Below are 24,267 nucleotides of genomic sequence, written 5' to 3'. Positions count from 1 at the left end.
CCAGTTTGGTCTCGTCCATTGCATTCATTGAAGGTTTGGTGTATTCAGCTGCTGTGGAGCCATATTTTGTCACACATCGCTGGCCCCACTTTCTGTCTTTGTGTGTATATGTTAACACAACACAGTTCCTATAAACACGTCAGGGTCTTTTGTGGTTTTAAAGCTGCATTATAGTAAACAATGTCATTTCTACTTTTCAACTCTGGTAAAACAACCAGTCAAAGCAACACTTTGTAACTTGAGCAACAGCGCCCTCTGCAGCCAAATGTGGTGGTTGATTCTGTTGGGCTCCAGCCCTGTCAGAGCTATTAAGTGGTTTTCGTGTGGAGAAAAAACAAAGCATATCAGTCTGTTGACCAGAAGAGCTGCAGCTGTAAGACACGTGTCCATCTCTGTTTAGAATTCTTCAAATCTTAAAAGTTTCCACACTGAATATTGAGATAAAAACTGCTTTTTAACTGCCAGCCTATACAGTTCGGTATTAATCTTGAGCTCACTGGGCCTAATCCTGGTCATTTAAGCTGCGACTGTCAGTCACACACTTCTCAAAGGAGATCTTACTCGCTCACCAAGTTACATAGAGCAAGAACAAACACAATTACATTTCAACTTGTTCTCCTATTGATCGCAGGATGTCTAAAGTGTCTAAAATGCAAATAAAATAGCAAATAGACACTGTTGTTGATAATGTTTTTTAATAATTAAACTAAGGGTAATCAGCTAAGTGTGTGTCCGTCTGTTCAAACACACAGTAATGCATTTGTGGGACTGATGTGTGTGTTTGACATTGGTGTATACACAGTTGTGTTTGTTTGTTAAAATACCTTTCTTACCTGGTATTGTAAGATTGTGTGGTTAAAATACAGTTCAAGCCCAGTGTTTGATATAAAATCCCTCCCAGCACCATTAGATCTTTGTTCTTTGCTGTGTTCTCATTGCTGGAGCCCGGGACAGAAATGTCACCAAGATGTGTTTTTCTGAAGCTGCTTCACAGTTTTCACCACTGCTCTTCTCTACACAGGTAAAACACGGGGGAGGAACAGGGGTTTCTGTGGGTCTTAAAAAGTTTAAAATAGTCTAAAATTGAATAATCTGAATTGTAGGCCTGAAAAAGACTTAAATATGTTGAAATATTACATCCTGGGTCTTAAATACATTTAGGTATATAGGTCTTAATTGTGTTAGTGTTCACTTAAGGCTACTTCTGCATACTTTACAATTTGGTGTCAAATCTGTCGTACTTAACAAAGGTCTTTAAAAGTCTTAAATTTAACATGTTGAAACCAGCAGAAACCATAGAGGGAATTTTGATGATGGATTTAAGTGTTTGTTCATGGTAGAACTCGGCCTTTTCAGCCAGTTGTGATCTTTATTTTACTGGTTTCGTTGCTGCAGATCTCACTAACTATAACTAATGACAACTTTGAGGTGTAATGTGTGGGTGCTTCGACAGCCAATCATTGGAAACTGAAAGTCATGACCTGTACAGAAAATCAGTTTTTATTTTATATTTTACTAATTTGACATATGACTCAACTAATTTTAAGCAGTCTACATGTTACTGGGTTGTTTACACCTGTCGGACATGACCTCATAACTCAGTGATGAATTCCTTTCGGTTGTATTTCATTTAATTGGAAACCAACTCATACAGTATGAGGAAGTTTAGACTTTCATTGGCACTGAAAGGGGATTATTATGCTGCACTGTAACATTGTTTTGAAAGATTATATGTTTGAAGGGCCGATGGACTTTCAGACTATTGGGTATTTAACCCTGGCATAGACTTTCACCTCTAAATCAATTCTTTACCCAGATTTAGGTGTGGGTGACTTTGCTTTTGTCCACACTAGCTTTATTTGTCTGTGGCAATCTTTGTGGAATATGGTCAACAGACAGGTCCTGGGATTTGTAATAGCAGTTTATTTTGTGATCTTGGTCTGGCATTCCCACTGCTGATCTGGGTTTCTTGGCTGCTGTTGAAGAACAATCCCATGTGTGGAGATATGTTTTCATGACGTGTGATTGTGTGACATATCTCTCTCTGTGTGTGTGCGTGTGTGTGTGTGTGTGTGTGTGTGTGTGTGTGTGTGTGTGTGTGTGTGTGTGTGTGTGTGTGTGTGTGTGTGTGTGTGTGTGTGTGTGTGTGTGTGTTTGTGAGGTGATGACGGGTTTGCTCGGTCCCCTGCTGCATCAGTGGGTGTGTTGTAGTTGTGATCCAGATTGACGAGTCATCATTGAGTCAGTAAGGCGGGGTCAACAATCAGCCATGCATGACACCCTGCCAGGTATTAGCCGCTGTCGGGACCTGAATCCCCGTAGAGTCCGTGGATGTAGAGGCAGGAGAGGAGCTGGAGGTCAGAGGTGAGAGTCAGTCAGTCAGGTGCAGAGATGCGGTGTTTCAGACCTGCTCAGAGGCTGGCGGGTGAAGTGGATAAGACAGCGGCGATGGTGAAACGTCTAAGTCAGCCAGTCAGCGGAGGTGTCAGGGAAGGATGGGAGAGCTCCACATGTCAACTCAGCAGGTAGATCATCACACTGGGCTGGAATCACAACCACAGGCAACGTAGACAACACCACACGTGTGTAGTCAACATGACACTAGCTGCAACTGATATGTGTAAAACTAAACGGTGGCAAAAGTGTCTGTGTTTCACGAGGAGGGATTCAGACACCGGGACGATTCCACCTTTCACGACAAAATGAGGCACACGACAAACTTCATGATCACCATGGTGACACACAGGGCACATATTAACACAGAGGGAGGCTCTGTTTTTAAATTTGATTCGTTTTTTATTATTTGTCTCACAACAGTGACATTTGCTGCATTACAGCAGCGAAGAGGACAGTTAAATAATAGACATCAGTAATAATAATAAGTAAACATCCAATATAAATGCAAGGAAATATATATTAATAGAAATAATATATATAGTGTATAGAATATATATACAGTAAAAGCAGCATATATAGAGTGAAAGGGAATTATATAATTATATACTAATATATTATACTTAACCCCAACCTTTCATCATGAACAATTCATACCTAACCTAACCTCAATTTACATCTTACCACTAACCTTAACCATGACCTCAGAAATGATGTTTTGCCTCATTAGGACCGACTATTTTGTTTTTATATAATTGTACCTCTCCATTGGAATCTATTGTGAATTGTAAGCAATTCTTTGGAACTGCCACTATGACTCAGACGGGAGTGTCTCGTAGGACACAACTTTGACATTCATCTACACAAGGAACATTCATCACATTCCTGCAACTCTCTGATTAGTCAGATGTTAGTGCAATGGTGCATACTTGTGTGTTTGTAACCTCTGAGTATGTGAGCAGATCAGATTGTAGTGGTAAGACTAGTTTGTGGCACGCACAGGAGAACAGGAACCAGCTGATGTAACAGCGCACTACACTCTGTCCTAGATGATGATACTGTATGTTGACTGTATCTACAAGCACATCACTGGTCCCTTTGTCTGCCTTTTGTTAACAAACGTGGTTTCATCAAACAGCATTTCTTATATTAAAGCTTAAATATTAAATATTGGCCTCATGATTCAATTAAATCAACTAAACTAACTAGAATGGCCCTCACATACCTCCACCAAGTCAAGAACCACCTAACTAACTGACTGACTGACTGACTGACTGACTGATTGACTGACTGACTAACAAAGGCCCATGAAAGAAGTAATTAACCCATCTGCAGCCCTCCGTCTCAAGGTTCTGACTCAATCCTGTTTTTTTTTAACTTACGCCCTGTCAGATGTTGTAAGAAGAGCTTCATATCTGTGAAGGCTCAGTCCTTCAGGTCATGTTATCTGCAGGGTTTGTACATCTGTACACAAAGAAGTGGACCTGCTTGTGTTCTTTTGAAGACATTTCACCTCATCCAAGAGGCTTCTTCACTTCTAATGGACGTTGATCTCTGTGAGTCGTGGACCCTTCAAGCTTAGCGTCACAGGAGTTGCGGTGGGCTACCGAGCTGTCTGCGGAGAATCCTCAACAACATTGTAGGCGGTTGATAGTTGGTGCCATAAACCAACTCCTCCTCTGTTGAGTGATGGTTTTCCCAGGTTGTCAAAGATGGCTTCTTTCACCCCTCTTTAAAACCATCTGCCTTCTCTGGCTAAAATTCGATCCATTAGCATCCTCAAAAGAGTGTCCCTTGTCCTTGTTTTTTAAAAATAAACTGCTGAGCCCAGGCCTGATGAACTGGCACACCTATGCTGAGCCATCTGTTTATGTACTGGTTGTTTTATTCCCCAAGTCTAAGCAGTCCTCGTTGCATTACCCTGCACAATCCACATTGCATGTTTGGGTCTGAGGATCTTGTCCTCCATAAGAAGAGCTTCCACCTGAACTGTTTAAATGTGTGAAACAGGATGCCAAGAACAATTTTAACACAAGATGCTAATAGCACATGTTTTAAACCTACCATTCATCAGATCCCACAGTTAATGGTAATCCATCTCCTCTTTACTGCAGGATCATGCGGCCAGATGACGCCAACATCATGGGCAACGTCCACGGCGGCACTATCCTCAAGATGATCGAGGAAGCTGGTTGCATCATCGGCACGCGACACTGCAACACACTGAACGGGGTGAGAGACCAAAATCAGCCCCAAAAAAATCTTGACGTTCTTTTGTTTCTTCCACATTGTCATTAGAGCTGAAAAGCTTTTAGAACTGCTCCTCACTTAACATCATATGTTTATTAACACAGACTTCCCAGCATTAAAAAACGGATTAATTGTCTTTGTTGTCTTACAAAATAAAAAAAAAGAATACAACAAAGTTCCACAGTACATCTATTAAATCTTACCTGTCAAAATGCGGAACTTTACGGATATGCCTTTCATAAAAAACTGTATCATGTTTCATCACAATGTGTTTACTAAGCTACTGCAGTCTCTGGTATGTCATACCAAGAACTGAGTTTCCTCAGTCTTCACATAGTTTGTGCACAAGGGATTTATCTTTTACAGACATCGTGGTTCCTTTATCTTATCTGACAGTATGTTCACATGTTGATGAATAAGATTAAGAGGGTTTTACCTGGCTTTGCCCCAACAACCCCAACAACCTGATTGTTGACAAATTAAAATTGCAGGAACTAAAGAAGAAGAGGAGACGTGCTTCAGTTCACAACTTATTCAAATGAGATGGCTGCTATGGAGCACCTGGGAAAGAAAAAAAACAAAACAACTGAGTTCACTAGGAAGTAATACAAACATTGAAGTATATAGCGAGGACAAATAAGCAGGCAGGGTACTTACTCCAGGGAGATTCTATCATATGCCCCAATAGAAACCCCCACGTGTGCACGCTGTGATCATTGGCAACACTGCAACCGCAGGTCGTAGAGTAGAGGGTGATGAAAGTCACTGTTTACCAAAGGCATCTTTCAAAAAATACATTTTTGCCGTGGATTTGTGCATGACACTTGTTGAAGCTTTGAGGTTTGCTGTTTCTCTTCTCCAGGACCGCTGTATGGCAGCCCTGGCTCGGGTGGAGAAGACAGAGTTCCTGTGCCCTGTGTTCATCGGCGAGGTCGCCCACGTCACGGCTGAGATCACGCACACCTCCCAGCACTCACTGGAGGTGCAGGTCAATGTCATGGCGGAGAACATCCTCACAGGTGACTTATTTGGAAATGTAAAAACAGGCACTTACTGTGTACAACATAGTAAAGTTCAGGCTTTAACTATCTGATAATAAATGAATAATTTCATTCAAAGTAAATTAAAATTGAGTTTCTATACTTATAATAATGTTACACATGTGATGAGTCAATGATTTTGCTGTGTGGAAATCGCATTGAAGGCGCCAAAGGTTTTCGTATCTGAGGATCAGCATCAGGGGAGATTCCTACTAATAAAATATTTAGCTAAATGCAAGATGGAGTGAATATTTAATGTAAGCAAATATATTTATTTCATTCATTTATTACTGCATTATATTCTAATGAAACATAGTTATTATTGTGATAAAGTAAAGATAGTCTAAAATGTTCTACATTTGTATTCAAGTTAAAAGTGTGCATTAGATAACAGTTTGGCTATTAAAACAGTTGACCATAAATCATGTTTTACATATTGTTCTAGTAGTATTTCTATCTCACACAGCAGAAGTAATGTTGCTGAATAACCTTTTTCTGAAAGGAATTTAAAGCAGACACTAAACCACAGATGCTCTAAAAAAACAATAACCATCTGTCTCTGTAAGACCTGACAGTGTGACAAACAGTCTGCACCTACAGAAATTCAACCACTATTATTTTATTATTTATGAAATGACGTGAAAAAATGCCCGTGGCCCTCGCAGGACTGTAATAATTTCATCTGATCATTTCATTCACCGGGGAGACGTACACTCTTGAAGCAGAGACAAAAGCCAGAAGTTAGGGAGCGAGTCACTTTGGAAAATATAATTCAACTACATAACTCCCTCACTTCCTCATTGTGATATTCTGCCATGTGATCAGTGGAGGGCAGCATACGATAAGTAATGCAGCTCGTAGAAGCCTGAACGATTAGAAACACTTTACAGGAGGAGCTGCATTTAGAGCTGAGACAGGGGGAAAGAAACTCAGAGTCATGTTGGTGTCTGGTTTGAGTGATGCTGTCTGTATGTCTTGTTAATCATTAAGATTTGTGCACCTTTAATGTGCACCATGTACATAGAAAAGCATGCACGCACACACAACACACACACACACACACACACACACACACACACACACACACACACACACACACACACACACACACACGCTACCCAGAGTCCCTACAGTAAAGACACAGGGAGGATCAGATTGTGCTGACCTAGCGTTGTCTCTGAACCTTTAAATGCCAGTAGCAACAGAGATTCACAGACTGCCTGAAACAACCAAATGCCACGTGCTGTACTGCAACTTCTTTAGTTCATATCCAGGTTGGATTGATGCTGCATATACCTATTACAGTAATACATGCAAAGATAGACACACACAACATATCATTGAAGTTCTGCAACACCGGTGCAGTTTCTTGAGATGAACAACAGCAAAGCTCACTGGATTGTTTGTTGTTTTAATTTTTTTAAAGGAATTTGAAATGAAGAGGTAGTTTGGCATTAAAGCAACATGTCCCTCTTCCATTTCAGTACATTCAGGAGAGTGACGAATAGAGAAAAAACGAGGGGGATGGGAGTGAGACAGGAAGACAAATGGGAGGAGATAACTAGTCAGACATATCAATGGGCAGAAAGACAGCTGAGAGAATGAAAGAGGAAGCAAGATTGAGAGTACGGAAGAGACGGAAAAAAGGATGAAGGAAAGGAGGTGTGAGAAACAAAAGAAGTATCCCCTAGACAGCCGTTGCCCTAGCAACAGGCTTATACTGGTTGGTTGGCTGGTTGCTGGGCTGGAAGCAGGTTGACGGAGGCGGAGGCAGTGATATGAGATGACAGGTGGAGAGAAGCGGATGTACATACAGGCATCTTCACAGGCAGCCCACTATAGTGCATGGGCCCACCAGGAAGGACCTCAGTCAGGAAGACAGCTGATGGACAGAATACACTCGAGGCTCAAGACTCTCAGAGTGTTGCAAACCGTATTTTGCCAAGGATTTTTGTAAATTACATACATTTTTGGCACATTACAATTAACGTTGGTGGCCGTGGCTCAGGAGGTAGAGTGGTTTGTCCACTAATCTAGTTCTGCATGCCAAAGTGTCCTTGGGAAAGATACTGAACCCCAAAGTTCCCCCGATGGCTGTGCAGACAGTGTTCTATTGATAGAGAAATTGAAATTGCTGCACATAGATGACACTGTATGATTGTGTGTGGATGGTTGAATGGCAAAACTATACTGTAAAGCACATTAAGTGGTCATAATACCAATTCTCAGCTCCATTATTTGATCAGAAAATGACATGTGTGTAGTTTTAGTAATTATTAGATTGAGCAAACTTTTCCAGTTCCATAATTGCACAGCTTTGCATGTGAGAGCTCAAAGAGGAGTAAACAGCTCTGAAGTCTCGGTGCAGGTTCACTGTCGGGGCAGTGTGGGTGTAATGAAGATGAGGAGCTCATGCTCGTGTCGAGAGCAGGCGCAGAGGTGAGTTCCTCCGGGAGGACAAAACTTCCCTTCGAGCTCTCCGGAGGCTGCGTGGGCCAAGCACATCTGGGATGGGATTTGCTCACGTAATAGCCCAAATGATACGTATGAACTCTGCCGTCACCCTGATTCAGATTAAATGGCATAATTTTTTACTCCAACAAAACCAATACATTGCAACACACGTTAACCCCTGTGTCCCACTTTGAGGAAATAGAAATAGAATAGAATTTTAAAAGGATTATTCTCCTGTACTGTGTGGAGCGAGCGGATGACTGTGTGTCCTCAAGTCAGGCACACACAGGCAGCGTTGACATTAAAGGAGAGCCAGAGGAGGCGGCAGCTGGGTGGTCTATTAGTTCATGGCTATGGGATGTAGGTCATATGTGTGAAAATGTATGTTTGTGTGCATTTGAGTTGACACAGCTGTTAATCATTACATACGTATGGAGGTCTCTGTTTCTACGGATGTTTTTTTTATTTATCTAAACCTCAGTTGCATCGTCCATTCTTACGCACAGAATGTAGGTCTGTGTAAATGTTGCAGAGCGCATGTTTTGATTTGTTTTGCGTATTTAGGTTTTAGATCTGTGAATTTGTGCAGGAGCTAATGTCCATAATTGAGAAAAAAGCAGAGGTTAGATGTGTTTTCCACTCTGCACCTAGATGCATGTTTGTGTGTCTGCGTGTGTAACACAGTATGTATATGCACTGTATTGTATACATGAATGTGTGTGCATGGATATATGTGTGTGTTTTTTCGTCAGTGTTTGGCCCTTTAAAAGGTTCCTGCAGGGCCGAGGGGGAAGAGAAGATAACGGGAGCAGACATTATTTGCTTCTGTCATGTCGTCTTAGCGTCAGGCCTCACACACTGTGGCCCAGTCAGATACAAACACCAAGTGGATGTACCTGCACACATGCTCCGACACGACGTACGCACGTACCCGACTCCCTGGCATATGCGGTTGTGTAGGGACGACCTGTGTGCCGACCTGATCTGCGCATACTGACACATTCTGCACAGAAAAAGTCACACACACACGCACACACGCACACACACACACACACACACACACACACACACACACACACACACACACACACACACACACACACACACACACACACACACACACACACACACACACACACACACACACACACACACACATTTCCTTCTAAAGAACAGAAACAGGACTGACTAGTGTCACATGTTCCTTGCTGCACTTTTGCTCAGGAAAGATTGTTATTCTTTGGCTCTACAATATGATATCTAGTGTTTATTTTTAATTTGTATGCATATTTATGTACATTAGCGGTTGAGTGTATGTGCAGCCATGCATGCTTTTACAGCTTTATTCATACGTAAGTGTGCATGCGTCTGTGACAGTATATTACACTCTGAGCATGCGTGTTTGTTTTTATGTATTCATGTTTATTTCACGTGTGTGTGCGTGTGTGTGCGTGTGTTGGGGGAGGAGGCAAGCATCCAGGTTCCACAGTCAGTCAGGCAGCATCTCGTCAGGCAGTCCTCAGTCACGGCCCCCCAGGGGAAGGCTGCCTACTGTGGGCACGAGCCGTGATGATTGTCCCCGCTGGAGGGGATGGACATGCGCACAAATGTCCTACACATGCGCACTCACAAAGAGACCAACACCCAACAGCACACACAGATTTGCATATACAGATATATGTTCAAACATGCATGTAAGTACAGTACACTTACACTCAGTATCTAGAAAACTGCACACAGCCACATAAACGCACACAGATCCAACAGGATACACACAAGATACACTTTACACTTACGCACACACATGCACACACACATTCATCAAGATCTGCAGATATGAAGAGAAAAAAGCCCTGACTACATTAATGTATGAATAGCGCAGTTACACTTCGAACAAACACGCAGAAGCAGAATTCTCACAGAGGTAATAATGCTTGTATCGCATGCACACTCAGGCGCACATTTGCATAAAGACAGCATAGACAGATCGTGCCCCCTCAACACACACAGACACACACACACACACACACACACACACACACACACACACACACACACACACACACACACACACACACACACACACACGCATGCATGCATGCATAGACAGAGCTGAGAGCAATGCATTGTGGGTTAAGGCTTAAAATAAGCATGACAGTTCCTGCCATGATCCTGGTGGGTCACACAACTGCAACGTTGTGGGAATACACGCACACACACACACAAACACACACACACACACATACAACCTTTTAAGATAATAAATAACATATATAATAATTGTTAGGATTTTATTTGAGCTCTAAAGCCTTTTGCACTTAAACAAGATTATTTATGCTTTTTTAAAGATGTAATCATTCATTGTATCAGGAACACCCACACAAACATTTGAGGCTAGGTTGACTTTTGTAGCAGAGCAAATGGCCTGAGGGCAGATCTGAGGTCTATAACTGGACAGACAACACTACTCTCATACTAAGCACAACAGACTACGGTTTGTTTAGAGTCACTGTGCAACATGTCAACTGTGGACTTTTTGTTCTCCCATTTTAAAATCTAGTTTAAAAAGTGAGGAGCTCACTATATCAATATTCAGTGCTGAGTCTCATAAACTTAAATATACAATAATGTTAATATGCTCTGTCAGAAAGCTCTGTCACAAAACTCTACTCCTGGCCTGATTTCATTTCTCCCTATCAGGATGTAGCATCCCACAGAGCAACTGTAATGTAGTTAAAACTAATGGAGCCTTGGCTCAGCACAGTGGAAAATGTGGTTTTGAACACGGGGATCCAGCACTGAGGATGAATCTCTCTGCACTGTCGCTGAGCCTGGAACACGCTGTTCAGGAAGGAGAAAAGGAAACAGGGGGGGGTTCTGTTTGGGAGGAAGAATGAAGGGTATAGTGGGTTGGAGACAAAGGGGAGAGCAGAGGGGTGAACGGGTAAAAGGCAGCAATAAATCAAGTGAAACTGCTTGAGGTGAAAGAAATGGATGAGGGTGGAGTGCACAGAAAGGTTGGAGCAAAAAGAGAGGGGGAGGAAGATTATATATTAAAGATCTTAGAGCAGTTTAGGCCGAGGTTTGGTATTGTTTTGAGCAAGAACAAAAATTGTGCATTTTGGAAATTTCAAGAACAGTATGAAGTCATGATTGATGCCTTAAGCTTAGATTTAAGGGGACAGGATGATGAATAAACAAAGACTCTTTCCTCTTGAGCACCCATAGTCAAATCACCCCCCACAAAATGCTTTAACTTATAATGAAAGCTGCAGCCTGTTTGGAATGGACTGTTCTCTGGGACTGTGTTAATGCTCCAGAACTCCTTCAGAATGATTCCTTGTCATGAGTGAGGCCTCCTTAAACAGTTCTACAATATACTGTCACTTTTTATTGTCTCCACACTGAATGTTGTGTGCAGAGCTTTTCATTTAAAGTGTATGGTGCAGAGTAAAGTTAGTAAACTTTGTTCATCCTGCCTTGGTTTATCTGCCATGACAGTCAATGCTTTTCATAAAATGAAGCTGAAATGGCTTTATTACTGTTCACGTGTTTGGCTTTTATATAAGTTTGAATGATTGACTTAACTGGTGTTATATTTTCATATGTTGAAAGTCGGCTATTTAAGAGGTTTGTCGAAGCAATCAACACAATTTTCATACCCAAGTTCACAACGTTTCAAAATAAAACACCTGTAATTCAGCTCGATATATAAATCATTGCATCAACAAAACAAACAATGTGCTTTAACTTTGAAGACAAGTCACCAAACAGGAAGTGATTCTATAAATGTTGTTGCCATGACGGAGATCAGCACCTGTGACTCAGAGTGTGCTTTGAAAACAATCTGCTGGTTTGGCTCCTGCTTCTGTTTGTGTTGATACCTGATTTACTGTAATCAGCGTTTTTATGTGCCTGTGCTTTCCATTGTTGCTATGTTTAAATCGTTATTTTTCATTACTGCCTATCGTAAAATGTTTTCTGTTTGCTGACAACATATTCCTGTAAAATTAGCGGAGAGACGTCAGCTGGACTGTCTGATGTGTTAAATCCTGCTCACATGCAGGTTTCTTCTCGCAGGTTCATGCCCTCATTGCACTGCTGCAAATCTGTCACACAGTCATGTTCCACAAATACAACATCAATTTTAGGATGGAAAAGTGCCTTCCACTGCCAAGTACCCGTCATCGGAAAGAGCCACAGTTCCCTCTTGCATTCATGGAGCTCCTGGTTTCAAAGCTAGGAGAGACTTGACAAACCATGATGCACAAAGCCACTATGTTTGTGGTGTGTTTCTTCAGCATTCTGCCAGGGTGTGGAAATCTGACTGAGCAGATTTGTGGAGCTTGTGTTCAGTGTGGTTGCAGCCAAATTCTTATTCTTATCCCATTCACACAATTCATTAATGCTAACTAAGTAAGCCAGCTGTCCTTCCTGGTAGTAGAGCCTCCTCCATTGTGGCTTATTTTAGTTCTCCACAATCGCTTGTCACGTAGAAACCAACACACACAATAAACCAGTTTCTCAGTATAGAAAAATTAACAGAACTGAGGCAAATATTCTACATGTTACCGTTTTAAGGTGAATGTAGACACTGTTTGTTTCCCCTTAACAACTTGCATGATACTGTGAAGTCTAAGCACTGTGAAGGTAATAAGGGTGCAGGCGATAACATGATCAAACACTGACATTGTCCTCATTTGCTACAGAGGGATTTCAAATTCAAAGCCAGTGCCCTCGTTACTTTCTGGTCAAAAAAGGTTATCAGCCAGACTGGGAATGGTTCTTAGCTGGCCGGTTGATTCCAGTGCTTCACCCTCCAGTCTTTGTCTCTCTTTCTTTCTCTCTTTCTCACTCCTCCTCTTCCTCCTTCCATCCTAAACACAGTTCCCTTAAAGGGTCCAGCAGGAGCTAATAATAGACCGGAGTCACTCTGTCTTGGTAGAGTCAAGGATATGTAAATATGCCTCCCTTTCTCCTCTGGGCAACTTCCTGGTTGCTGGCAAGGGCGGGAGCCAATGAGAGGAGGAGGAGGAGAGAAGTGCGGTCGGCATGGTAACGCGACTCGGCTGTCTGCATGGTTTTAACTTGGGTGTAAAACGCAGATGTTATTCCCCATAACTAGCCTGCTACTCCCTCGGTCTTCCTTTAACTTCACATTTCCCTTGGCAAAGTCTCTGTCACAGTGACGCCACAATTCTCCTTTTTCATTTCATTATTTTTAATTTATGAGGTGTCCTACCTTTATTTTCTGTCCGTGTTGATGCGCTGCACATGTATATGCAGCTTTAGGTTTGTAAACCATCCATCCCAGTGACACTACCCTCTCAGTTAGTCAGATGGTGCAGCCTCAAGTAAAACGCCTCTAACACATACAGACAGTGAGTTAATTTCAACCTGATGGCCCTGTGCTGTCTTTAATCTGTGCGTCTCCCTTGCATGCCATAACAACACAACCTCGAAATAGCACCCCCCCTCTCTCTCTCTGTTAGGGAATTAAGTGAAAAAGTGTAGGCAGAACAGAGCAGATATCACTATGACAACCTCTGCGCCTGATTGCTATGAGATGTGATTTCCACGAGTTTTGTACTTTGATCTTATGGTTCTTAACTTTCTGTAGGAAGGAAGAGCTCCTGCTGCAGCCTCCAATGTTTTATGATCTATAAGGAGAACGATCTATTTCCAGATGCAGTTTACTTCCCTCATTGATTGTGACGGTTTAGGAGAATCTAATGGATAACATGTTAGTGTCAATATTTTTCCATTAAATTCAATTAAGCTGCATCAAATTACACACTCATGGATGTCAGTCCCCTAACTATGTCTGATTTCTTTCATCGAGATCCGTGAACTATTCTCTGAGAAATAAGGGAGAATGTAAAAAAAAACATCATCTCAATTTTGAAGAAAGTCAAAAATCTGGATCCGCCTCTTTTTCTTACTAAATGTAAGCAGTTCTTATTTGGTCCTTGTCTCATCCTTCCACCAAATTTAGTGTAAATATGTTAAGTCGTTTTTGCGTAATCCTGCTGACAAATAAACAAACCATCTAATAAAAAAACTAGAACTTAGAGAGCTGTAGGTCTGCCAAGGTTAACGCCCTGGCTTGCCATGTTGAAGAAAGTGGGAAAAAAATCACCTGATCTGTATCCAGAATTTTTATTGGTTCTTTCTTGGGTCATGCCCAACCCCTCCTCAAAATTGATTGGAAAAACATTTTTTACATAATCTTGCATCCTGCAATAATAATGATGAAAACATAAGATCCTTGGTTGAGGTAATAATATTACTTAATATCCACAAATGCACAAGAAAATTTAACTTTAAATACCTAATATCTAACCCCTTGAGGTAATTGATATATAAAAAAAGAACTAAGCTCCTAAAACTAAGCTCCTAAAATAAGCTTTGTTAACTGACCTTAGAAATTTCTATCAAATATAACAAGTCACTTTTCCTTAGTTTACATCTGATCTATAATAATATCTCAAACTATCAACAGGTTTATTCAATAATTCTCTCTATCCTTTCTCATTTGGGTTTGAGAAAAGAACAGAACAAGGAAGAAAAATAAAGTTGACACAGCTATCAACCACAATATAAACACATTTATATTTTGCTGGACTGAATGAAAGATGTCTTATTGTGTATTCCCCTCAATTGACAGACTCTTGTGTATTGTTTGTTTTTAAAAGTGCTCATGAAAACCATTTTAATCTTCACAGAAGACAACACCTCTAATAATAATGTGTCAACTGGCAAAACAGTGAATGTCACAACTTCTTTGTTTGTACAGAGAATTTTAATGAGTGAATTCTTATTCTACCCATTTTATATTCAGAGTATACAAATGCAGATAGTTTGGGATTAACAGAGATCAGGCTAAACCTTCTGCAAACCTCCTTATAATGGGTTAAGCGAATGTGAGCTTTGAACAAGAATATAATTATTGCCTTTGAATATTTTCCTCGTTTGTATTCTTTCCCTTTGTTTGCAAGAGAAAGTAAATGTTTGGACAGCACCAGCGGCTTTGTAAAATTTGGATTGTCTTGTGGTGTTGTGTTAATAAGTGTCTGCCTTGAAAACAGCAGTTTCTAAACGGTTTGCTCCATTGTTGTTTTATTCAAAAGAAACATCAAACGCATCAAACGCATGTCAGTTTATTTGGTAGCAGATTCCACGCTGACATTTTCCCGGGGAAAAGAATTCAACCTTTCTTCTCTGTGACCGCAGGTACAAAGAAGCTGGCCAACAAGGCGGCACTGTGGTACGTTCCCTGCTCTCTGAAGAATGTCGACAAGATTATGGAGGTCCCGCCCATCAAGGTACATCCATTCTGACCTTAGCAGACAGATGTTTGGCATTTTACCTGTCAGCAGCACTCTCTCTATCAGACTCTCCCTCCTCCATATGTATAAGAAATTACACGGGAAGTCGAGGAGAGCGGATCCACTGGGTCAAAACAAAAATGACATTTAACATAGCTGTTCTTGTTCATCTTGAAACTCAGTGTATTAAAAGGGTTTTATATATAGCCATGCAGGGACAGGTGTTTGATGGAAGTGCAAATGTGTTCTGTAGTATGCCAGTGCAGAGCAAGCGGAGGAGGGCAGGAAGCGCTACGAGATTCAGAAGACGGAGAGACTGGAGACTAAAACCAGGATTAAAGAGGTGGTGTCACCTCCATCCCACCCAGGTAATATCCTGTACCCTAAAGGCCCCAAATCAAACTCAAACATACAACAGAAATCTGAAGTTATGGATAATGTTTTAACCCCCTCATGGATTGAAAGATGTTGTAGTTGTTATACTGTTAAACCACTGTAATTACAGTGACATATCAATGCAAAATACAATTTTTATATAAGTAACTTCTTAAACAATCCCTCATGCTTTCAGTATTTAATGCACAATGGTCCAGTGTTGCAACGTTGCAACTTCAACATATATTGGAAAAACAAGAAAACACTATCAATTTTATTATTGTCAAATGTGCTTGATTGCTGTGTAAATGTTTTCAGTCATCATGTTAATCAAGTTATTAACTTAAAGTTATTTGTCATGTATGCTCAACCGCAGAGGATCGAACAAAAGGTATGATAAGCCGTAGAGCATGCTGCATGTCAGTCCATCACAGTGGGGCTGTGCACAACATGTGGAAGCATGAAGTGTTTGTCTGTGTTGGCTTGTTTGGGCAAAATACACACTAGCTAAGTTTTTTTTGTGTGTTTGTGTGTTTGCACTGCAGAACGGCACACTGTGGGTTTCAGCCAGTCCAGTCTGATCCATCTGGTGGGCCCCTCTGACTGCACACTGCACGACTGTGTTCATGGAGGTGAGTCCAACTGTTACTTTTTTATTTCCTGACTCAGGTCCAGAGTCCATCCGTTATATGCTGCTGTGAAGAAAGAGTAGTCTCTCTAAGATTGCCCCTGATCGCTGTGCCTGCAGAGCGTGAGTGATGAGTTATAGAGAAAAGGCTGCACCGATGCACTGTGTGAACGGGTGAATGGAAAAGCTGTACTGTAAAGTTCTGTACTACTCTAAAGAGTGGCAATCAAGCCTAGAAACGGGCCATTTTGATGTCCTTTTCGTGATATATTTTCTAAGAATCCAGTGAGGAGTGCAGTACAAGATGCAGTTCCTCTTAACTAATCTGACCAATGTGTTTTTAGTGACCTTTTCATAGTTTTCTATTATTCAGACGGACTTTTTCTCTCTTAGCCTTAAGAATATAACTACATTATTTTCTCTAGAAGCAAGTAGCATTGCTGTAAGCGTGCAGCAAATGAACACACATCTCTCGCTGTAATTATCTCCTGGTATTTAAATAAATGCAAAGTATCATTTTACAACTTGCTTTGATTTTTATTCGAATTTCAAATGTAGAACCACACTGTGTGATTGCTCCAGTGTGTACATCTGCTGTTTCAGTGCTGTCCCCAAGTCGCCCTCTGCCACTTAGTCTCCGGTGTATCTGAGATTACTCCGTTTTATATGAACATCATCAGAATGTTTGGTATTCAAGGCAGGGAGAGGCTTCGGTGCTGTTTGGAAATCCTGCAGAGGGAGAGTATTAAACATAGACACTTACGGCAGAGAACATAAAGTAAAGGGTTAAAAGGTCGAGAGAATGGAGGAAGGCAGAGATTCAAAGAAGAAAAAGAGAGGGATACATAGACGTTGAGTCAAAGTAAAACAGAAGGAGAAGAGTAAAGTAACATTTATGACAAGTGATTACACATTTCAACATCTCACACTGACATATACACACAGAACCTCCTACATACAGGATGTAAAGTGCATATTCTCATATGTTTTCAGTATCTAAATTGTTTTGTTAAGTCCGTCCTCAGCAGTTTTCTCATGAATCACCCATGAATTCCCCCAAGTTTTATATCCTTTGGCATCAACCCCCAGTCTGTACACTGGCACAGTGTGTCCTGTGGTGACACAGTAGAGTCACAGAGGAAGAAATGCTGCTGAATTTAATAGAAAGTGAAGCATCCTTGAGAAAGAATTTTATGGCCATTAGTGCTTATGCTCTCCTAAGTGAGTGGACGAGAGATGAAAGTAAATTGTGTTTTTAGGTTCTGTAATGGGAGTTTCTGGATGTGAGGGTGATCACTGTGTGATGTTCTGGAGTTCTGTGTGTGTGCACTGTTGTCTCGCTGAAATAAGTGCTGGAGTTGTTCTTTGTTAGTTCCTCTGACAGGTTTCTGCTCCTGTTAAGAGCACGGCTGTAATGGGGAAGAAACAGAGTGACAGGGACAAAACAGGAAATGCAGAACTAGAACAATTAAAGGAAACAAGAAGGCTGCTTCACTCACGGCAGCTGAATACACATCAAAATCCGTTTTGCAAGCAAGAAGCTTCCAGTTGTGCTTTTTTTTCTCCTTTAACCAGATATTTTGAATAAAAGTTTTCTGTCAACTTTAAAATCAAAAGCAAGACAAACAATTAATAAAAAAAAAGATTTGATGGTTTAGCCACCCGTAAACAAGAATCACGATTGTCTGATGTCTCATGCGACATAAATAATGCAAATCCTCAGAGGAAACCTTTCTGGCTACATCTGTAACAAATCCTACATTTTTATCAGCACCGAACAGAAGACAGGACGGGGGGGGGTGGAGGAGGAGGGAGCTGGGCGGAACATATAAGCGTCACATGTGTCATGGTTGCTTTTTTAATTTGGAGAGCTCGCTGAAAAATATGTCCAATTAAAAATCAAATGTGAAACAAGCATGCGGGTCACTGCGAAAACAAACACACACACACACACACACACACACACACACACACACACACACACACACACACACACACACACACACACACACACACACACACACACACACACACACACACACACACACACACACACACACACACACACACACACTCTACTGCTCTCTCTATATATGCCATCGCTCATTAGGCAATGTTCCCTGTTGTTCGCTGCTGCTGCTTTCGCTACACTTATTTTGTTTACATAACCGAGTCAGGTCAGGCACCCAGGGCTCTCTCTCTCTCTTTCTCTTTCTCTTTCTCTTTCTCTTTCTCTTTCTCTTTCTCTTTCTCTCTTCCTCTCTTCCTCTCTCTCACCCCGTCCTCTGTCCTCTTGCTATTATCTTTTTGGACAAAAGCAAACTTACTTCTCCATGACAATGACAGGTTATTTACGCACTTGTTTCCCCTTTGAGATGTAGAGAAGCAGCCTACTTAGAGCGTTAAGGAGACACAAAGCTTGTGCACACGAACATGAACATCTGAGGACACAAAGACACACACACATACACACATAAACATTTAGCAAACACACAGTTGGTGAATTTGCACCTTTTTTTCACTCAGGGAATCCTGACTGACAGCAGATGGTGTTAGCAGAGCCACATCTAGACACCATTTGACAATTATGTCGCTAATGCTAATGCAATTACGTTTTTGACATTTTAATACCATCAATTTGGTCAGGATTGATTTGACAGTCACACGGGATCCCATTCTGACCTGTGTGGGTGTCTCAGTCTCTCATTTAGCGATGATGGTTCAAATTATTGAAATTAAATGACAGACACATGCTGTTCATTAAAATAAAACATAGTATTGATATTTTTTTCAATCAGATATTTATGAAATCTTTTCATTGGAACTGCCTTCTACTGATTCTCATATGTAATTTTTCAAAGAGTTTATATTTGTGATTTGAACTGTAGTTGGACCATAGATTGTAAATAAGGATTGAAGACATGGCCGCTCCCAAAAGTGAAGCCAAAGTGTCTCGTGCCACCTGGTGGCTGGCTGCAGTATAGGTCATTAACCCTGCCTTCTCCATGTTAGCGGATGGGACCTGGACCAAACTAAAAAGTCAAAGTACACATCAAAAATTATTTCTCAAAGATGGTTCCTGTCATTTTAGGTACTTCATACCACACTGATGTATATTCAGGTGCTCATTTTTCTGGGAAGTTTAGTAACGAGTTATTTGATGCTATAAAAACTGTGAAACATCATGATTGACAGCTGAGACTGACTCACGATTTGTCGAGCAACTTTTGTCGGCAGGACCTCGCTAGATCAGCTCCACCTGTCAGCTGCTTCTGTGAAGACTCTGGCTCTATATTAACAATATAGCTGCGTTCATGTCTGGGATTTTTTGGCTTCATCTCTGGATAGTGGGAGGATAGACAGTCAATGAGGTGGATCACATTTGTGGAGTCAAGAATTATCTATCTATCTATTATCTTATTATTCAATGAAACATGAATGTGCTGCTTAGCACTAAGGAAAGGAGAATAACCTGTGCATTTTGTCAAAACCCTTACTCATTATTACCCAGAACGTTTACAGCACCAGATGTTGTCAGTCGAGGCCTGCGACTGTACAGCTGCCACTCAAACGGCCGACGCCTGAGCGTGTAATGAAAGTCTCCAGCATGCCTGTTAGAAAAGATCAAAGTATCAGAAACTTTGACTAGAGCCCACCACGAGTCCCTTCAACTCAATGTTCTTTCTTTTCTCTCTCTCTCCTTTTCTTTGTTGCAGCTTCTTTAAAGTCTGTCCACCTCTCCTCATTATCTCATGCTCTCTCTTCCTCTTCTCTCCTTGCTCGCTCTCCTCCCTCCTTCATGTTCTGAACGAAGCGTACCACCTGTTTCCATAGAAACAGCAGTTGATTGCCACAGGTGGACAGAACCACAGTCCCGATTAAATCAAACGGAGTGACGAAAAGACTAAAGCAACAGAACCGTTGTTACAGGTTGGGATTTGTCGGTTATTCCTCTAAATTTGAGGATGAATTATTATTATTTTAGCAAGTTGTTTTTTTTATCTGTGCACAAAAAAGTGCGTGTGTGTGTGTGTGTGTGTGTGTGTGTGTGTGTGTGTGTGTGTGTGTGTGTGTGTGTGTGTGTGTGTGTGTGTGTGTGTGTGTGTGTGTGTGTGACAGAGCAGAGCCAGCTTGCTCGAGCACAGGAACACATCCATCACTGTGGCTCTATATATTATCTGTCCTCTGCTCTGATCTATGCTCAGTGAGTATATAAACATGTCACTGCCTGAGACACAGGAATTCATGGAGACAGGGATATGTCCACTGGAGCTTGTGTGATCGACCTTTATGAGGAGTTTATGTGTGTGTGTATGTGTGTGTGTGCGTGTGTATGTGTGTGTGGATTGCTCCCTCTACTTTGTCAGCCTTTTCCAAACCAACATTTATACAGAAATCAAATACTGAATCAGGTTGGGGCCTAGACTCAGGAGGACAGTCTTTTGAGATCGGGAAATCCAGGTGAAAACAAGCACCTGTTATAAATAAGACACTGATTCCTTCCCTGGTAGACTGAAATACATGGAGCACCTCATTAACCCTAAAGTTTTCTTTAAAGGTTTTCATCTGTTCGATAAAACTAAAGAAATCTCTGTTTCCCTGCCAGTTTATGGAACTCATATCTTGATTTTATTGGCTTCACACTTGGCATGTGTATTGATAAGGGCCCAAGGAAGTGCAGTATCGATATTAGATATGGATATGGACACGTGATACGTTCAACTTTGAATAAACAGGGGACCAGCACTCTGTAGCAGGAATGGCTGGGACTATGCAGTTTATTTATTCTCAAACTTTGCGGTTGTTAAAACCTCTTATGTGCGAGCGCAGAACCATACTAGCGAACAAACATTTCTGCTCCACGTACACAACTGTCGGTCCGCGGGCGCTGGCTGAGACAAGCGCAGATTAGCCCTTCGCTATGCGCTCGCAACTGCTAAACACCGCCCTTGCCGTTTGGTTGTCAAGTTGAATTTTCAGACTTTGGCGGTGAGGGATAGTGGCTGATGCTCGCCTCCTTTGATTGGTCACTTTGAACATTAAAGTCCCAGCCCATCTCTGACCTTCTTACCCCAGCAGTGCTATATATGATCCACAAAGTTTAATATTGCTACAGAAGAGTGATGGGGGAGAGGTTATAAATGCTCTCTTGCCTGTGTACTTCACGCTCACAAATTTTGAGACAAATTAAACATCATAAGGGACTCATTAGCAGTGGTGGCTGGGGCCCATCAACTAAAGTGACGTTGTCGATCACAACAGCGTTTTAATGACAACGGCAACGACAACTGATTCGCCATTTCCAGGTTCTGCGTACTGAGTTGAGCTGCACTGAACTTTGAACAAACATATGAACAGCTGTTTGTGCAGCAGTGGTGGCTTCAGAGCTCTGGCCAGCAGTGGGTCTTTATTTGCCCCGGCTCAATTACTGCAGGTCACTTTTCAGAAAAAAGTGTTTCAGAAAAAAGGCTGCTACCAGCATCACCATAGGCCAAGCCCATTCCAAACAGGCAGGTTTAGAACGAGCACTGCACTAGTATATTACAAATAAATATATATCAAACAAAAGTTGTATAGTCGTAGTTTTCTGTGGCTGCTGAGATGAAAAGTCTATAATTCGGGGCTGGTACAAGTGTGAAATCAGTGAGGAAACTTGAACGTGGTTATTACTGAGTAAAAGGACCTTCACTGAGCTGAACCAAAAACACAACAGAACAGCCTCAGCTTGTTCAAATCAGCCATTAAATGAAAGGAGAGTTTCTTTACTTGTGCTAAATGCCGACATTAAATCAATATGGAATAGAAAAGGCATCAACTATTACCCTGCATCAAATTGATTCAACACAAGAAACACAACAATACATACAATTATGGCCTGTGTTTTTCTCTGTGTGTATAGAAGAAGAGGGAAAGGAAATGGTCATATACTTTTTACAAAAGCACACACTTCAGACCACAACAACCTTGATCAGTGATGCTCAGCCAAAGAAGACAGGAAAACACTGCTTTTCAGCCTGGTGTCAAGTCACTCTTTACCTTTTATTCTCTTCTGAAAGGAGCAGAGGAAGGTGGCAGTCATTTTTGCATTCCTGAATAGTATTTGCAGCTCCTCCCCTCAGGTCACATGCATCTGCAACAACCTCCACCACCAGTCAGAGTGTAGTAGTCGTTCTGGACAAAAAAGAAAAGAAAACACATGCAAACACATAACACGACCAAATACTCACAACATATTGTGGTACACTTGTGAGTACTTGGTTGTGTTGTGAGTATTTGAACGTGTTGTATCTGGTTGTGTTGCAGTTTTTTTGTAGTGTTATGAGTATTTGAATATGTTGTATTTGGTTGTGTTGTGGTAGTGTTGTGAGTATTTGGTTGTGAGTACTCGATATTGTTGTGAGTATTTTGTTTGTTGTTAGTATTTAGTTGTGAGTATGCTACTTGGTAGCGTTGCGAGTATTTGGTTGTGATTCTTTGGTACTGTTGTGAGTATTTGGTTGTGAGTACTTAATAGTGTTGTGTGTATTTGGTTGTGTTGTGAGTATTATTAGAGTTGTGAGTATTTGGTTTTGTTGTGAGTATTCGTTTGTGTGCTATTTGGTTGTGTTGTGAGTATTTTCAGCGTGTTTTCTATTTGCCAGGCATATGTTGACAAATTGATGAAGATGTTTTGTCCATTAAGATGTGCTTTGTACAGTATGGTCATAACTGAAGTTTCCAAAGATGAGGATTATTTTTATCAAGCTTTTCTCCTCTAGATCATTGTGGCTCAAGGGCAAGTCCACAAATTGTAGCGACAGCGTGGTGAGTAAATCAAACTGTGTAAAGATACTGAGCGGCCTAAATCTGAATAAAAATGCAATGGAAACATATTCTCATCCCCAGTGAAAATACACCCATGCTACATGCTGATATCGACCAAAGAGGAGAAATGACCATTACCAGGTTCAAAACAGCACACAAAAGAACTGAAGGCCAAGTTGTACACTTAGAGAACACATCTGCAGAAGCCGAGGACGTTTACCATCACAGCCAGAGGTCTGTTTAATCTGAAAGCCCTTTATCTGACAGAATTTCCATCACAGGAATCGTATCTCATTGATTTTCCCAGGCCTGCGGTGTGCATGGAGCTTACAGTGTAACAGTAATCATCGCTGCACTCACCTCCGTTTTGCAGGACTCAAAGCCGCACATGAATCTGTTGATGCTTCCTGGCGTTTAGTAAAGCGTGCCACAGCTGGAATGGTTATAATATAAAGAAAATATGCAGCTTATGGGACTTTATAAGAGGATGTCAGTGGGTTGCTGCGTGGCAGTAATGTTAACAGGAGCTGTTTCTATAGTAACAGCTCATTAGGAGGCAGTTTGAGCCGTTTGATACTGTCCATGATTAAAGCACATATTGGGGAGGGGATGAGAATGACAAGAAGAGAGAGGGGGATTGTCAGCGGGGAATAGAAGTATAGGCTGAGGGCAAGAACAGGGAGGCGAGGGAAGGAATAGAGATTAAGATGGAGGAAGAAGGTTTCGGATGCGATACGAGGATATGTGAGAGAGGCAGAGGTCACAGATTCTTCGCTGTCGATCTCTTGGTGTCACACTCTCTTCACCCTTACATCACTGGGTGCTTTGCTTAGTGTGCCGTGTCTGAGCCGTTTCTAATTAAACAGGCTTGAAGTTGGGTGACAGAGCTGACGAGTGACACGAGCTGCCCGGAAGACTCTCCCCTTTGTTCTCATGCCTGCTGCCAATGGACGGCACTGTGCAGGCAGATTTTTGGTAAATCGTCACATGGAAT

The 24,267-nt window shown here is 41.5% G+C and overlaps 1 protein-coding gene across 4 annotated transcripts in view; it reads left to right on the top strand.

The window, feature by feature from the left end:
• Positions 1-24,267, top strand: part of acot7 (acyl-CoA thioesterase 7) — a 51,315-nt gene that overhangs the window by 2,280 nt on the left and 24,768 nt on the right. The window contains exons 1-7 of one of the 4 annotated variants that reach the window (XM_035158018.2): positions 2,296-2,525; positions 4,509-4,626; positions 5,507-5,663; positions 15,372-15,463; positions 15,720-15,834; positions 16,218-16,232; positions 16,387-16,473. In XM_035158018.2, the coding sequence (XP_035013909.1) occupies positions 2,392-2,525; positions 4,509-4,626; positions 5,507-5,663; positions 15,372-15,463; positions 15,720-15,834; positions 16,218-16,232; positions 16,387-16,473 (718 nt within the window). In that variant the 5' untranslated portion in view covers positions 2,296-2,391. Of the gene's footprint in view, positions 1-2,295; positions 2,526-4,508; positions 4,627-5,506; positions 5,664-15,371; positions 15,464-15,719; positions 15,835-16,217; positions 16,233-16,386; positions 16,474-24,267 lie in introns of those variants that run through there. The other 3 variants (XM_035158021.2, XM_035158020.2, XM_035158022.2) reach the window with 3 other exon arrangements.

The sequence above is a fragment of the Hippoglossus stenolepis genome, chromosome 6, assembly GCF_022539355.2.
Source record: "Hippoglossus stenolepis isolate QCI-W04-F060 chromosome 6, HSTE1.2, whole genome shotgun sequence".
Taxonomy (NCBI): domain Eukaryota; kingdom Metazoa; phylum Chordata; class Actinopteri; order Pleuronectiformes; family Pleuronectidae; genus Hippoglossus; species Hippoglossus stenolepis.
The sequence above is the reverse complement of the archived record's forward strand: the minus strand, read 5'-3'. Positions and strand labels throughout refer to the sequence as shown.